This window comes from Mastigoproctus giganteus, chromosome 8 (genome assembly GCF_048544385.1).
Source record: "Mastigoproctus giganteus isolate SK-2022 chromosome 8, ASM4854438v1, whole genome shotgun sequence".
In the NCBI taxonomy this organism is placed as follows: Eukaryota; Metazoa; Arthropoda; class Arachnida; order Uropygi; family Thelyphonidae; genus Mastigoproctus; species Mastigoproctus giganteus.
Window position 1 is genome coordinate 99,343,932 of NC_143582.1, and position 17,822 is coordinate 99,361,753.

General features: G+C 37.6%; 1 protein-coding gene across 2 annotated transcripts in view; it reads left to right on the forward strand.

Moving 5' to 3' along the window:
• The window catches only part of LOC150081736 (phosphatidylinositol 3,4,5-trisphosphate 3-phosphatase and dual-specificity protein phosphatase PTEN-like), a 523,999-nt gene that overhangs the window by 314,443 nt on the left and 191,734 nt on the right, over positions 1-17,822 (forward strand). For both annotated transcript variants that reach the window (XM_090378836.1, XM_090378837.1), the window contains one exon: positions 11,493-11,656. In XM_090378836.1, the coding sequence (XP_090234962.1) occupies positions 11,493-11,656 (164 nt within the window). The remainder of the gene's footprint in view (positions 1-11,492; positions 11,657-17,822) is intronic.

The window sequence follows — 17,822 nt, forward strand, 5'->3', positions numbered from 1 at the left end:
ATCGACGGGCTACCATGGTTAACCTGACTGCCTGTTTACACTGTTCGGAAAACTTCATATCGTAATTCCCAGATCCCTTTCCTCCACTGTTTTTAATTCAACCCCACCAAGTGTATAATTTATTTGGGGGTTGCTATTCCCAAGGCCTTGCATTTAGCAGCATTTAAACATAGCTGCCATTTCTCTGGCCCTCTTTGAAGTCTGTTCAAGTCATCCTTCACTTGAACATCCTACTTGGCACTGATCATTACCAGCTCTTCCAATCTTTACGTCATCTGCAAATTTTGACATCACACCTTCTATCCATTTGTCGATATCATTTATGAAAATGAGAAACAACACTGGTCCCAGTACTGATGATCTGGCAGGCGATTCTGTGACTCAAGGAACTAAGTAAACCTTGTATGAACCATCCTTTTCGAAAATTTTTTATTGCCAATTACGGTTGCATCTGGAGAGAGAGAGAGGGGGGGGGGTTTCAAGACTCAAAATGATTAAAACATATTCACGAGCAACAATTGGCCAAGAAAGAATTAATGGATTGGCCATTATGTCAATATAATAAGATGTACTAAAGGATATAAAAATATCAGACATTATAGACAGATTTATATCAAGTAAATATTGTAAGGCAATGATGGGAAAACTTTTAATTTTATATAAATAATGTACTAGTCTTTAAAGTTTAAATAAATAATTATGATTTGAATAATTTTTGGGTGTTTCCTATATTTTTCAATTTTACGAATTCCACCTTTAATTTTTGCAAGGGGGCTCCAGATGAATATTTTGCCCGGGGCTGACAGAAGTCTAGGTATACAGTACTGGGCATAAGCACTAGAAAAACAAAAATGTGAGTAGGAGAGTATGTTATTGTTATAGAGCAAATAACCGATGAGTATAATCATAAACTATACTGACTAACAGAATGAGCCAGTAAATCAAAATGTCTTATAATGGGAATGACTGTGTGTCATGGCCAAAGACAGATTATGTGTTGGTCACTCATAGACTAGCAGAACTTTTCTACACGAACATATTAGACAGGTGATGAGAGAAAGCAATACCCTATACAGGGTGTCTCAAAAATATTGGTACAAACGTTTAGGGGAAGTAGGTAACATCTAAAGGAATGTGAATCGCATAGGAACCCATAACATCGGAAACGTCATGGGAAAGTAGTAGCAGAGGCACAAGAAGCAAAAATGACACAAGACAGTAATTAGTGGCAAACATTTATTTGACATAATATTAACAATGGAGTACGAAATGGATGCATTTCATGATGTTACAACAGATGCTTGAAGATTCCACTACGAGACGCGATGCATGCATGACACCGATGCAGCATGGATTGGCAGACACGGCCGAACACACCTGGAGTTTCTTTGACAGTAGCAGCAGCGCAGAGGAGTCTTGCCACGAGATCCATTTTAGTCTCCACAGGTGATTCATACATGATAGATTTGAGGGCCCCCACAGAAATAAATCAAGGCTCGATATATCAGGTGAGTGTGGGGGCCAGGCAACGGGTTCACCACAGCCAATCCATCAACGCCCAAAACGCCTGTTCAAATGGTCATGAACACACCTTCCATAATGGGCAGGCGCCCCATCACGTTGAAACCAAACGTTGTGTCTCACATTTGCTGGAACATCGTCAAGTAACCCTGGTAGAACTTGTTCTAGAAAGATCCGATATTTAGCGGAGTTCATACAGGATGGTAACAGGTATGGGCCGACTAAGCAGTCACCGACCATACCTTCCCGCACATTTATTGCAAAGCGATGTTGTACTGCATGGGGCGCACACCGTATGGGTTGTCATGAGCCCACACATGAGCATTGTGCTGATTGAATAAGCCTCATCCGTGAACAAAACATAGGCTGGAAAATTCAAGTCTTGAACACTTTCTTGGAGAAACCACTGCACAAAAGCCACACGTGCAGGATGATCTTGGGGGAGCAGTAACTGAACCCCTTTGGAGGTGAAAGGGGTGTAAGGAATCGTCGTGCCAGACACGCTGTACACTGCAACGAGACACTCCTAAGGTAGAGGCAACGGCACGTGTGCTGGTAGAAGGATTATTCTGGACGGCATTCAACACACTTTCTTCCATGGCGGGAGTTTACATCGAACAGGTCTGCCTGCACTACTCCTGTTACCTCTAAATGACCCATAATCACACAAATTTTGATGCACACGCGCAAACAAACGGTGGTCCGGTACATGTCTATCTGGGAAGCGTTCTCCATAAATTCGTTGAGCGGCTCATCCATTGCTCTCTGCTAATCCATATACAATAGGTGCATGTCTGCCAGCTAACAGTTCGTATATTGATGCATGCTCTTCGTGCGGCGACTACTGCTTGAATGGGTAAACCAGAAATTTTCTGTCTCCTATGCAATTCATGTTCCTTTAGATGTTACCTACCTCCCCTAAACGTTTGTACCAATATTTTTGCGACACCCTGTATATGATTAAATGGTGTGTGTGTGTGTGTGTGTGTGTGTGTGTGTGTGTGTGTGTGTGTGTGTGTGTGTGTGTGTTTAAAAATTCACCATGTTTTGGGTGCAGTTTTAGTGATAATTATAAAAATCCAAACTGGTTTTTTCCAATCAGCTTTTTTGCAAACAATAAGAATTTTTTTAAAAACAATAAGGACAGGGTACATGCCCTCGAAGGATTTAAATTAAGGGGACCATCAAGCTCTCAGCTGCCCACATCAATGCCAAAGCTTATGGGCACCTCCGTAGCCAGGTGAGCAGGAGCAGCACTGCTCTTGATTAGACCGGGGTTCGAGCCTGTGACAACCAAATATGGAGGATGTGGAAAGGTCAGAGAATGACCACTGCATATTCCCGGAGCAATATGGCCTTAGTTGCTAAATGCTCCAAAAAAAAAAAAAAAAAAAACCCAAACCAAAACCAGCCAAAGCTTACACTTGAACATCACACAACACAGCAGCAACTCCCAAGGCAGAATGCACTGGTTCCACAGGAACTAGTTGTTGTCGGCGAAACGGGGAATATATGTTGTGCAAAAAAGGATAGGTGGAACAGGACCAGGGTATGTCTGTCAGGAGCAAAGGTTGATGACTTATAGCGACAGTGACTAGATGTTGTTTCATGACAAATGCATTGTGGACATGAAATTCGGCTTTGATGAGCACTTCTGTAGGTGATCTGTTTTTCCAAAAGCCATACTGATGATCTGGAACCATCCTAGACATGATCATCATTTAAGGACACAAAAGGTGATATTGTTGTACACATTGGCACTAATGATATTAAGAGTAAGAGACTGGCGGAATTACTTAACAAGTACAGGTCAATTTGAAAAAAAAAAAAGCCGTAGGTTAGGGTTGAATTTGAAAGTGTCTGAAATTCTGCCCAGATACAATAGGAGGGAGTATATGAAGAGAGCCTTATCATTAAATTCAGGCCTGGAGAGATTGTGCAAAGCTCAAGGGATAGAATTTTTCTCATCCTGGTCTGTGCTTGTTAACAGGAGAGACTGCTGCTACAGGGATGAGATACGCTTAAATAGAAAGGATGCAAGAATATTTGCTGATGCTATTGAGGCAGTGTTAGGTGGGTCGGAAAACTGCTAGCTTCGGGGGATACACAGACTAATAGATTAACAGTAGCTGCTGGCAGAGGTGAAATTGATTCTTGCACTGCTTCTATTGGAATTGGGTAGCCAAGAATAGGAACAGGTGCATGTATACTTGCATGTACAGCAATGCTAGGAGTTTGATAAATAAATTTGATGAATTTGAGGTGTTGGTTTTACCTCAAAGGCAGATATTGTTGGGAGATCAGAAATATGGTATTACACAGATATAAGGAATGCAGAAATGGAATTTGGGGAGTACAATGTATACTGGAAGAATAGGAAGGGAGGAGGGGTTATGCTATTAAGAAACACAAAATCCAAGTAAGTGCATCCAGTTGACATGGGTGGACAGAGAAGTGTCGAGTCAGTTTGGTGTGACATAAGCACTGGGAAAGAAAAGTTGAAAGTGGGAGTGTGTTATAGGCCTAATCACTCTGATGAGTATAATAAACAACTGTACAGAGAAATAGAGTGGGCCAGTAAATCATATTGTCTTATGGTGAGGGATTTTAATTTGCCAGATACTGACTGGAATTTGTGGGTTGGTTACTCACATACAGCAAGATCTTTGTGGATTTATTGCATTATTGTTTTCTACAGCAGCATGTTCAGATGGCAGCTGGAGAGAGAGTAATACTCTTGATCTGATTATCAGTAGTGATTCTTCATGCATTAAGAATCTGCAGTAAAGGAACCACTAGATGGCAGTGATCACTCTGTGGCGATGTGGGATTTACTCAAAGAGATAACTACCATCCGGGATAAAGGGAAGGGTTTTTGCTTTCTTAAAGGTGACTACGGTGGTCTGAGACAGTTTTTAAATTCTATACATTGGGACCACTTGATGATGTTACCAACAGAAATTTCAAAATGGGAACCATTCAAAGAATTAATCTTGGAAGCTATTAGGCTTTACATACCAACTAAGAAATATTGTTCAAGGTTTAGCCCGATATGGATATCACATGAACTAATGAGACATATGGCAAAGAAGAAAAATGCATAGGATACATATAAATTGACAGGTGACGCTGAAGCCTATAATAGATATAAGCTGGTCTGTAACCAAGTCACAAAGGAGATTAGGCAGGCAAAAGTAGATTACGAGAAATCTTTGGCAAAAGATGTAAAGAAAAAAACAGCAAAGAGTTCTTTACATATGCAAACTCCAGGAGAAAGGGGATGAATCAGATTGGTTCACTTGATATTAGAATAAGCATTAGTGGAGGCATATGATGCAAGAAAGCAAGCTTATGCAGCATCAGCCAAAAAAGAAAAAAAATGCTCCCATTTCACCCCTCCATTCGTTCCAAATTGCCTGTCCAGCTCAGCCTTAAATTTATTTAGGCTATGAACTTCCACAACAAAGGACAGAAGTCTGTTCCACCAACCAACTACTGGCTAAAGGCAAACTTCCACATATCTATCCTAGATCTTTCTTTCCTCAATTTGAATTTTTTTTTTTTTAATGTAAACCCCAAACATGAGAGGTATTAGAACCTCTAGTACTTAGTACGGTGCTTGGGTTGGAGGTTGAGAAGATGAAAAAAGATATTTGTTGACCTTGGACTTGAACTTCTGTAGACTGTAATTTTCAGGAAATATGTATGAAGGAAGTTTGTTTCAGAAAACGGCAGTTGAATGAATAAACGAGGAAGGTGAAAAGTTGGTTCTGTGAGTTTGAAGTTGGACAGTAAATGGATGTTGGCTGGTGGTGGCACGTGTTCGGACTGTTTTAAGGAGATAGAGCAGGAATTATAGAAGCCAATTCAGAAGAATAGTGCCCATGGAAGTATCTGTAGAAGTGGCATGCAGCAGAAACAGTACGTCTATGAGACAGTGAATGGAGATACTCTGTTACAGATGAATCATTAATTAACCTAACTGCGCTCTTCTGAATGAAACCAAGAAGTATGAGAACCTCTCTCATGCTTCTTGATTTGTTGAGTTTTGGGAGCACCACCGCAGATGTGGGAGGGCAGATTTGCCATTTATACAAGGCGCCTCCATAGCCAGGTGGGAAGGAGCAGCAGTGCGTAGCACACGCTTCTTGATTAGACCGTGGTTCGAGCCCGTCACCACCAAATACGGAGGTGCGGAAAGGTCAGGGAATGACCATCGCATATCCTGGAGCAATATGGCCTTAGTTGCTAATGCTCCTAAAAAAAAACCAAACCAAACCATTTATACAGAGTGAGCAGTTCTGTGGAAGAAACGTATTGCAGAGAGCGAAAGAGAAAACCAAGTTTTTTTAGATGCAGAGGAAGCAATTTTAGTATTGTGCTTGTGCCAAGAGAGATTAGAAATCAGGGTAATCCCCACAAGAGATATATCATTTTTCCTAGAAATCAGAGTACCACTAAAGGTAAGCATAGGAGCAGAAGAATCATTTTTGCGAGATATAAGACAAGACTGAATTTTAGAAGGGTTGAAATCAACTAAGTTGCCTTTGCCCCACTGGAGAATTATCTGAAGATCGGCATTTAAGGAATTGGAGCAGATTTTCGAGAAGTTGAAGCTGATTGGACAGAGCAAGGTTTCTCAAAATGGAAAGTGGAATGCAATTTGCTATCATCAGCAAAACTATGGATAGGATTTCCAGTCAATGGAAGAAGGTCATTAATATACAAGAGGGAAAGAGTGGCGGAAAGAACTGAACTTTGGGGGACACTGGCATTAGTGGAGAAGTTAGAAGACAGAGAGCCATCTACCATCGCCCTCAGTGAGAGATCAGAGAGAAAACTGGGTAACCAATTACTAAAAACAGTTGGCAAACCATAAGATGGAAGCTTATTTAGAAGACCTTTATACCAAACACGAAAGCCTTTGAGATGTCGAGCAACTACTTGTGTTTCACCGAACCTTTCCATTTAATTAGTCCATAAATGGGTAACATAAGCCAGAACATCACCAGTGGATTGACACTGATGGAATCCATACTGGCGATCGTTGTTCAGAAGGGTTTCTAGGTAGTTTAAGAGATGGCGGTTAATTGATTTCTCCATTACTTTAGAAAGAGTAGAAGTAATTGCAATTGGACAATGATTGGATGGGAGGGATTTGACACCCTTTTTAGGAACTGGCTGAATATGAGCAAATTTCCAAGCAGAAGGAAAAACACCTTTGGAATAAGAAAGTGAAAAAAGGCGGCAAAGATTAGGAGTAAGTTCAGGAGCACAGGTTTTGAGAACAAGTGGAGAAATACCATCGGGACCTGGAGCTTTCTTAGCATCAAGATTCATCAAAATCCTTTTGATGGAAGACCACAGGAGGCATTGAATGGCGCGTGTTGGGAATGGTGGGAGGTGTTTTCCAATATCATTAATACATGAGTTGGAAGAAAAATTTGATGCTAGCAGGTCAGCTTTCTCCTTGGCTGAAGCGACAACAGAACCATCTGGTTTTTACAAAGGTGGAAGCAGAGATGGGCAAAAGTTGCGGCCAATAGCTTTGGCAAGATACCAGAATGCTCGGCTAAAATTAAGGCAAAAAGCAAGTTTTCTACTCTTAGCCTATTCAAACTCTAGTTTGGACTGATTAATAACTGCTTTACAATTGTTGCGAGCTTTAGTGTAGGCAGAAAATGAAACTGAAGACTTAGAAACAGGCCTGTTATGATATGCAACTTTCTTCTCTTGAACAGCCTTAGCACATTTATTGGAAAACCAAGGTTTAGATAAAGGACAAGATTTTAAAGTGGAGTGTGGGATAAAGGATTCCATTCCTGCAAGAATAATTTCACTGACACGATCTGAGCAAACGTTGACATCAGAAGTTTTGAAACAGTAATCCGACCAAGGAAAATAAGAAAAGAAATCTCACAGGTCATCCCATTTTGCATTCTTGTAATGCCAAACAACACATGGTTGGGAATAGGCATGAGATAAAGGTTCCATTGGAGAAGAGAAAATCGCCAAGTTGTGATCTGAAGTGCCTAAAGGACCTCTCACTTCAACCGTGTACTTAGAAGTGTTGTTTGTGAGAAAAAGATCAAGCATGTTGGCTGTATAATTAGGATTGTCCGGTATTCTTGTAGGTAATTGAACAATCTCTGCAAGGTCATTAGTAATCGCAAAAGGCTCAGCATCTCGACCAGCTGCGTCGGTGCGACTAGAAAATGGAAGCCAGCTGGAGTTGTGAACATTAAAATCACCAAGGAAAATTACCTCACTGTTATGAAAGTTGGACTGGGGAATGTCAAGTTGCAAAGAGAGGAAGTCAAAGAGCTCCAAGTGGTTAGTGGAGTTGGGAGAACGGTAGAGACAACAGATGAATTTTACACAATGAGGTAGAGAGATTTTAAGCCAGAGAAGATCAAAGAGAGGAGATTCCAAATTGCCAAGTATCTGACAGGGAATATCAGAATGGACATGTGCACAAGTACCACCTTTGAGGTGAAAGGAATCATACAGCAAATAATTTGGGCAACTGAGATGAGCAGTAGTTGAATCAACCGATAACTGAGATTCTGTCAGAAAAAGTTCATGGGATTTGTCAGACTACAAGTGGAAATGGACATCGTTAAGTTTAGAACTGTGACCACATATATTTGTGAAAAGAATTAGAAAGTGCTTGGGAGGTTTAGATCTTTTCGCAGATAAGCTTGCTCTATTAGTTTGACAATTCATGGTGTATTGAATAGTAAGAAAAAGTGGGTGGGACATGCTGTATGAAGTAATGAAATTTTTGGATATGGCGTACACATGCTAAGAATATACCCAGATCCTTGACATTACGTGGCCTCGACAGTGCTCACCGCATACACACTACTCGGACTCCCTCCAGTCACTATCTGGCAGAGTAGAGGTAGCAAGATTATACACTAGCTGATCCGGAAGCCTTCTAGAGAATTACCAATAGGTTCGGTCCGGTGTACTAACTAGCATCCGGCCTGCGAACACCGTTTTAGAGCTGTATCCTCGAAATGTAAGGAATATGGGATCTCGCCGCTATGGTCATCATAACCTCAAAAGTCATCAATCATACTGCATGATGGAAGAGATAGGGAAGGGCTGACCGGAACTTAGCTGTAGAGGCTGAACATGGGTTCTACCACTTCAGAAAAGTATGTAAAAAGGCTTCGAAGGATTTGAAAAAGATGAATCATATAAAGATGTTACAGATAAAATTGTAAAGGTTGCAGAGCTACCTCAGTTGGAGGTTGAAGCCAAAGATGTAGTGGAGTTAATAGAGGAAGTAGAGAAGGAATTATCTAATGAAGAACTTATTGACTTGCACACAGCAATAGTGAAAGAAGAAAATGCTGATGTAGCTCAAGATGAACCAAGTGAGGAGCCGAGATGCTTCATCACCAGAGAGATCGCAATGGCATTTTGTGAAATTGCATCGGCAATGGCAAGGTTTGAGAAGATGGATCCTGACAGTGAACGATTCTTAAAAGTTAACAGAGGGGTGAATGATATGCTTGCTTGCTACAAAGAAATCTACGATGAAAAGAAAAAAGCACCGTCCAGGCATCCATTAATATGTTCTTTTGTAAGGTTGCAGCCGACCCCTTCTAAATCTCTACAGCCCTCAACCTCCACAATGGCGTACTTATCAGCTGAAGATGTCGATTCTGGTAACGATGCTTGAGAGGTAAAAGTTACTGACGTTATGCCTGTCTCCTCTTTTTTTTTTTTGTAATTTTATGATTTTGAAAATCTTTTAAATTGCAAGCTTTTGTCATTTTTCCTGTGCATAAGATAAAAAATTGAATATATACAATAAATAATTCTGTTTACATGTTCGTTGATCATTTATATTTTGATTCAATTAATTCAGCAAGCACAGTTGTGTGTGCTGCACAAGCATGGAAGGCGCCTCCGTAGCCAAGTGGGAAGGAGCAGCAGTGCGTAGCACACGCTTCTTGATTAGACCTTGATATTGTTCAAGGTTTAGGCCCACGCTTCTTGGGCCTAAACCTTGAACAATATTTTTAGACCACGGTTCGAGTCCGTCACCACCAAATACGGAGAATGCGGAAAGGTCAGGGAATGACCATCGCATATCCCGGAGCAATATGGCCTTAGTTGCTAATGCTCCTAAAAACCAAAAAAAAAAAAAAAAAAAAAAAAAAGCATGGAGGAAATTGTGACTTACATAATATCCGACTTATGTAGAGTTTCACAGAACGCAACCACTACATTAATCAAGTAGTGGCTGTACAGTGTTGGTACATCACTCTGTGATTACTGCCTGCCTGTCTGTATGCAGTACTTTGCATTTGTCAGTGTTAAACTTCAGTTGTCATTTCTCACCCATCTGCCTAAATTTTTCTAGATCTTGTTACAGTAGCGTACTGTCATTACTGTCTTTAACCACCCTGACAACAATTGTATCATCTGCAAAATTAGACATTCAGCCTGATATACCTTCATCAGTATGATTAATAAATACAGAAAGCAACAATGGGCCTAGCACCGATCCCTGTGGAACTCCACTCATAACATTAGTCCCCGAAGAGTAGTGTCGATTGATAACCACTCTCTGTCTTCTCCCACTCAACACCCCTTTATCCATAACAGTAACTTGCCCTTAATGCCAGTCTGCAGAAATTTGTACAGCAGTCTTTTATGTGCAACATTATCAAAAGCTTTCCTGAAATCCAACTATATGATATCAAAAATATTTTTTTCATCCAGTTCATTGTCAGTGCATCATAGTATTCATTCAAATTGTTCAGTCATCTTTCCTTAACAAACCCATGCTGTGACTGAAATATAACTGCACTCCCATTTAGAAGGTCCTGCATCAATTCTTTAACCAGTGACTCCATTATTTTCACTGAACAGAAGTTAAGCTAACAAGTCTGAAATTACTCATGTTGCCCTTTGATCCCACGTTGTGAAATGGGGATACATTTGCAAATCTCAAGTCTAAAGGGACCTCCCCTTGAAACCAAAGATCTCATAATTATATGTAATTATTGTTTGTTTGCCTCCTTTTCTTCCTCCCTTAGTATAATTATATAGATCCCATTCTAATTTTGACAATTTCTCTTCCGCTTTCCTCTCAGTTATTACAAAATCATTTAGTTCACTTTAGTTTGATAAACGTCTTGCATCCATTTCCCTAAAGAATTTGTGTTAATTTAGCTCCAAAATACCCATTCAGTTTGTCAGAAGCCTGAGCAGGATCATCAATAGTTAAACCATCAATATCAAGTGGATCAATGTGATTTGTCTGCTTCCGTCTAGTTTTTACATACTTCAGTTGATTTGTACAAAAATAAACAACATTGGTTTCACGATTTTTTTTTTTTATAGACATGTTTTTTTTTTCACTTCGACTACCATTCTTGAACATTCTTTTAGAGATCCTTATTTCATTCACCTTTTTTAAGAATGCTTTTATGTTTTTATTTATTGCATTCTGCACTTGTTGAATTGAAGGTAAGCATTGTAAATGAATTAGAATTTTGCTCAGTTCTTAGTTATTATTTTATTATTATTAGCCATATGGTACAAGGAAGCCTGAGGCTTATGCTACACCAGCCAAAAAAAAAAAAAAAAAAAAAATCCCGAGTTATCCCCTGAGAGAGAGAGAGAGAAGTAGAAAGGAATCGCCAAGAAAGAGAAGAATGATGATATCCAGCTCAGGACCCTGGGTTTTCCAAGCCCATACTCACCAGATGTGAGCCCCCAGGGTTAAATATTAGAAAAGTAGTACTGGAAATATTTTAGTGTGAATGTTTATTCAAATTGATAAGTTAAAAATTTTTTACCGAAATATGATTTTGTAAAAACAAAGAGAGAATCAATTTTTTCCTATTCATTGCATATAAAATTGCTTATAAAAGTTAGCCATTAGTCATACTTTATTAGTTAGCCTTCAAATAAGATGGCTTGATTTATATTTTGCTTTTTTTAAGGTCCATACTTTGTAATTTGTCAGCCTAAAGCTAAGTTGTATACGTCTCCTGTGATAGAAGTAAAGAAAGGATCGAAGTTCCTATATTTTGAAATCCCTCACACATTACCAGTCTGTGGGGATGTAAAAGTAGAATTCTATAACAAGCCAAAAATGATGAAAAAGGCAAGTTTAACATAATTCTTTTTTATTCCTAAACACATGCAATTGGAATTAATTTAATCTTTATTATAGCATTATTAATTGGAATTAAATGTTAGCTATTATAATAAGTTTTCATTTCTATAAACTTCAGAATGATTATTAGAATTTCAGTATCATAGCATCTTAGATTAAAAATTTTTAACGATCACTATAGTATTTTGTAAAAGAAAGATATATACTTCTGCATTGAAGTATAGTAAACCCCCGCTATTCGCGGTATTTGGATTCGCGATTTCGCGTTTGCTGATTTAATATAAAATGAAACCTAAAAAAAATGTAAATTTTAAAGCGCCGTGAATATTTTCCACCATAAAAAAACATGGGCGTGGCTAAAATTATCTCTCCTGGTGAAAACAGCGCTCAGTGTGTGGGAGGGGAGAGGGGTGACAAAATCGCGATCGTGGATGTTTCTCGCTAATCCTTGTTCAGCGGAGATGGGGGAAACCCCTGGTGCCGCTTGACACCAAACACACTAATCCTTGTTCAGTATGTGTTATGCGCTTGTCATGGAAGGTTTTGTCATTTGCTTTTAATTTATATGCTTATAAATTGAATAAATTTATCAATTTATAAATTGGTATGCTTACAAAAGTGATAAATCTACCGTTTTGCAGTGTAAAACAGACTTTTTCTAGTGTGTTAATGGAAGAAAGTGACTTTATTGTGGACAAGTTCTTTCTAACCCGTACAAAAATATGGCTACGAATAACAAGGGAAATGTGAAAAGATCAAAGAAGGTGATGACATTAGCAAATAAAATTGAGTTATTAGACAAAATTTCTAATGGTGTAAGTGTCTCCTTAGTGGCAAAACATTATAAAATCAATGAGTCGATGGATCAATGAAAAAATCGGAAGAAAAAATCCGCCGTAGTGTCCGTGAAAATGCGCAAATTGCTTCAAAAATTTGCTCTGTAACTCGTGATATTAAATTAGAAAAAATGGAAAAGGCTTTAAATCTGTGGATAGAAGACCGAACTCAAAATAAAATTCCGTTAAGTTCATTCATCATTCGTGAAAAGGAAAAACTCCTTCATCAACACTTTAGCGAAACTGGTGATAGCACTGGCGGGATAAGTTTTTTAGCTAGCAAAGGCGCTGGTTTGAAAGATTTGTTTGAAATTTTCATTTCGATGCCATATGCTTGCATTTCACTATGTACTGTCTATGTACATAGTCATATTATGAAGGTACATATAATACATACATGGACAAAATTTTAGACTAGTTTTTCTTATATATTTCATACTTTGGAATGGAATCCCTTTATTACTATGGGAGCCATAACTCGGTATTCGCGTTTTCGGTATTCGCGACATTTCTCAGGAATGTAACCTCCGCGAATAGCGGGGGTTTACTGTATTTGTAAAGCATTTTTCATTTAAGTAAATACTGTTGTTTTCACTTCTCTCATAATTATGGTTATTAACAAAAAGTATTGGCTGAGTCATCAAATATGGACATAGGAGATGCAGAATTTCAGTTATGGCAAGTACAATACAGGTAGTTCTCGATTTATGAGTTTTCCTTTTCCGAGTTCCCAGGTTTACAAGGTTTTTTTTTTTCCCCAAGTATCAAGTATCAACAAAATCGAAAATATGAACATTAATTGCAAAAATGAATGTTAAACATTCATAAATACTGCATTCCAAACTACGTGCGTAGCTATACAATACAGTGTACCTCACTTTACAATATTAGTCAGTTCCAGAGACACCATCTTATTGCTAAAATATTGTAATATGAACACAATAACACATTGATTTTTAGTAATTCGTTTCAAGATCTCGGAAGTTGAAATTTTTGCTGTATAACTAAGCTATTTATCTCTCTAAAATGTCATTTTTAAGGTCAGGAGTGTGACCTTAAGACCATATAAAAAAGTCGTGAGCATGGTTTGTAAATTGTATTAGCTACCAATTTAAATCATTAAAATGCATTACACTTTCATCATTATCATATGTTCCCTTATAACATTCAATTTTGAACAGCTTTTGATATTTTTCTAAAACTCATTTCTGGAGGTCACGACCATAAAACAATAAAAACAGTTTACACTTTCCGGTTTATCGGGCTTTTCTGTTAGTGCATCTAATTATAAATGATTAGTAAACTCGATCTCATTGCATTTGCGAAAATACTGATAGCTGGAATTGTGTGGTTTTTTTACTATTATGATGAAATGTGTTTTCCCTTTACTGAAATCTTCAATCGTATAAAAAACATAAATAAATTTTCAGAATCTTCTCTTTGTTCTTTTTTTTAAGCTTCGTAAACTTGTTACTCCATGTGAATCATGTTAGTTGCAATTTTTGTGTGCCATTAAAAAATGCTTCTGCATGCAATCGTGAAATTTATAATTAAAAGAGAAGATTATCTTGAAACATTTCTGAAGAAGACGACTCCTTATGCAACAAACCAACGAGTGCCAAGCCAATAATGAGTGATCAACGAGTGTGCATTTAGTCGATGATGATGAAGAATAAACATTCTTTAACATTTGAAGTCAAATAATTTCTATATTATTATAATTTGCTTGATTTTATAGGCTACGTTTTCATTTCTTTGGATAAATCGATCATTGTTTAAACATAAACTAATTAGCTAACTAATTTTATTGTTGAGAACGTCTATGGGAAATAAATTCCCTCTTTATGAGAGGGAATTTATTTCCCAAAGAGATGCTGAGGCTTTTTTTGCAAAAGCCTCAGCATCTTGACCAGCTGGGTCTGTGTGACTAGAAAATGGAAACCAGCTGGAGTTGTGAACATTAAAATCACCGAGGAAAATTACCTCACTGTTAAGAAAGTTGGACTGGAGAAAGTCAAGTTGCAAAGAGAGGAAGTCAAAGAGTTTCAAGTAATTAGTGGAGTTGGGAGAACGATAGAGGCAACCGATGAATTTGACCGAATGTGGTAAAGAGAATTTAAGCCAAAGAAGATTGAAAAGAGGAGATTCCAAATTACTAAATCTCTGATAGGGAATATCAGAACAGACATATGCACAAGTACCACCTTTGAAGTGAAAGCAATGCTGCAGATACTCTTGTAGATAAACTATAATTTAGTGTCAGCAGACAGAGGGTGGTTTTAATGTTATTTGTGGAGTACTAGGCCATTACTTTTTCAGTATTGATGAAGACATATCATGCCTAATGTCTGGCTTAGATAATGTTTACTCTGATTAGTGTACTGTGAAGTTTGTGCTGTTCTTAATTTTCTCTCACTCTCTCTCTCTCTCTCATGTCAAAAACAAAATTTTGTTATTGAGTGATAGAAAAAAATGTGGTTTTGAACGAAATTACTGAAAACTTGTTGTTTCCTTGGTATAGAAGGGTACGTGCAACAAGTAGAAATCTCTGTGCGGGACTTCAATTGGTAAAACTCGTTCACAGTTGGATTTCACATTGATTTCCATCATGTACTCCAAGCTGTGCTAATCTTCTTATGATGATTTTTTGACTGATGAGGGAAGATGCTCCCTAGCAAACAGCAGCTAAATGCAGCATATACACATTCACCTGAAAGTTTGGAATCAGTGTATGACAGCAGTTTTTGTTAATTTTTTTGAAATTAGCCATGATGATGTAAAGTTTAGTATAAAAAAAACACACACAAAAAGTATTTTAAAATTTTTTAGTAAGCATTGAAAAATATACGGCAAAAAAAAAAAAAAACATTGAAATGATTAATATTAACAACTATACTGATTTTTCGTCAAAATATCCTCCATGAAATTTTATCACTGCCTTACACAGGTGTGGCATTCAAGCAATCAATTTTATAATGATGTCTTGACTGACATTATTCCAAGTGATCTGCAAGGTTTTTCATTTTTGTGAAGGCAGGTAGACCTCACAAACTTGACGGTCTAGATAATCCCATAAAGGCTCTATTAGGTTTAAGTCAGCTGATTCTAGTGGGCATGCCATAATTTGAAATATCCCCTCCTGTTCAGGGGTAGGCAGAAGGGGCATATGCCCCCTTAACCAGAAATTTCAAATTAAAGAAAAAGAAGGCAGGAGGCATTCTAAAAAAAAAAAAAAAAAAAACTCAAAACCCTGGTCACCATGTCCCCCTTACAATGACACCTGGACCTGGTCGCCACTGCCTCCTGTTATTTAGTTGCTAGAAACTCCCTGTACAGATTAGAGCAGTGCCTTGGGTCATTGTCTTGTTGTGATATAAAATTTCTTCCTCAAAGTCCAGAGGATATTGTATTATGTTCAAAAATGTTTTTTATAACCGTCTTTTCATAAAATTTCTTTAATTCTGACAATGTCACCCACTTCAGAAAAACAGAAGCAACCCCAGATCATGGTGGAACCACCACCGTGCTTGACTGTGTGCACCAAACAACGTGGCACCATTTTTTTCCAGTTGATCGTCTCACATAAACTCTATGCTTAAATCCAAAAATTTCAAATTTGGATTCATCTGTCCATAGTATGATTTTTCCACTCTTTGATTGATGGCCCTTAGCCCAAGCCAACCATTTCTTTTGATTTTCTAGTTTTAATAAGGTTTTCGGATTGCTACACGACCATGAAGGCCTGCTTGTTTAAGACGAAGTTTTACAGTGGATGTAAACACAGGAGTTTCCTATTGAGTTCAGCTTGTATTTCAGGTGCAGTAAGTCGTTGATTGCATTTAGAAATCAGTGTTATGGTTTTATCTTGTGCTTCCATTGTTGCACGCAATCTCCCTGATCATAGTTTATCCTTTAAACTGCCTTGAATACGGATTTAATTTTGCTATAAAAGATAACCAATACCCCTCCAAAGAATGCATCATAGAACTTCAGACCAAACTGGACAACCACCCAGACAAATGGCGTATAATACATCAGGCCAATTCCATCCTTAATTCAAAACTCCAATCCCAATCTAATATAAATAAACAATAGCTAAAAGACATACAGAAAATACGAAATAATCCACATGTTATTACACAGAAAGCCGACAAAGGCGATACCATAGTGTTTCTTAATAAAAATACATATATCGGCAAAATAAAACAAATCCTATCTGACCAGGATACATACAAACCCGATAATACGTACAACATATCCATACATAAAAATAAACTTGACATTATCTTAAGAAAATTAAGGACAAATAAAGAAATCACCTTACACACTTTACAACAAATCGGAATACGAAATAATATCATACCCCACATGTTTGGTATTACCAAACTACACAAACCCAACCACCCACTAAGACCAATAATCTCCTTCAATAAATCAGCTTTTGCCAATTTATCCTCCTTTCTTGTTAAGATCATTTCCTCCTTACAAGATTTTCGAAATATAAAATTAATAACACCACCCAAGCTTTTGAAAAAATAAGTCCTATTACAATCTCCAATAAAGACATTTTAGCATCTTTCGATGTAGTTTCTTTATACACTAATGTACACCTGCCATCTACACTACAAGCTTTACGTAATTTCCTAATGGATAATAGCACCTTAACCAACCGCACCTCTCTCTCTCTCTCTCTCTCTCAATCAATAGTATATTAGAACACATCATTTTTATTAGATGCTAAATATTTCCGGTTCCACAATCAGATATACTAACAAATATATGGTTTACCTATGGGATTGGGAATCTCAGCCACCTTTATCTGAAATATACCTAGCCTCCATAGAAAATCAAATTTTACAACCTCTCCCTCCAGAGATTAAATTATATACCCGATAAACAGATGACATCCTTATCATAGGAGACAAAACCATAATTGATAACCTTTTTATTAAATTTAATTCAATGCACGACAGATTAAAATTTACCCTCAAATTAGAAGAAAAAGGACAGATTAATTTCCTTAATCTCACCATATATAAAACAGATACTAAACTCGGAACTAGAATTTACAGAAAAAATACCCATACTGGAAAATATTTACATTTCGAGTCGCACCACCCACTTAGTACAAAAAAAGCTGTTCTCTATAATCAAATTTATAATCCCATCAAATACAGTTCTACACAAGAAGACCTATCCAACGAACTCCAATACCTTACAGAAAAATTCATATCCAGAAAATATCCACTTCAGTTAATCCAACAAATTATCACCACCGTCCAAAATAATATCAACAAACCATCCAAACACATTACATG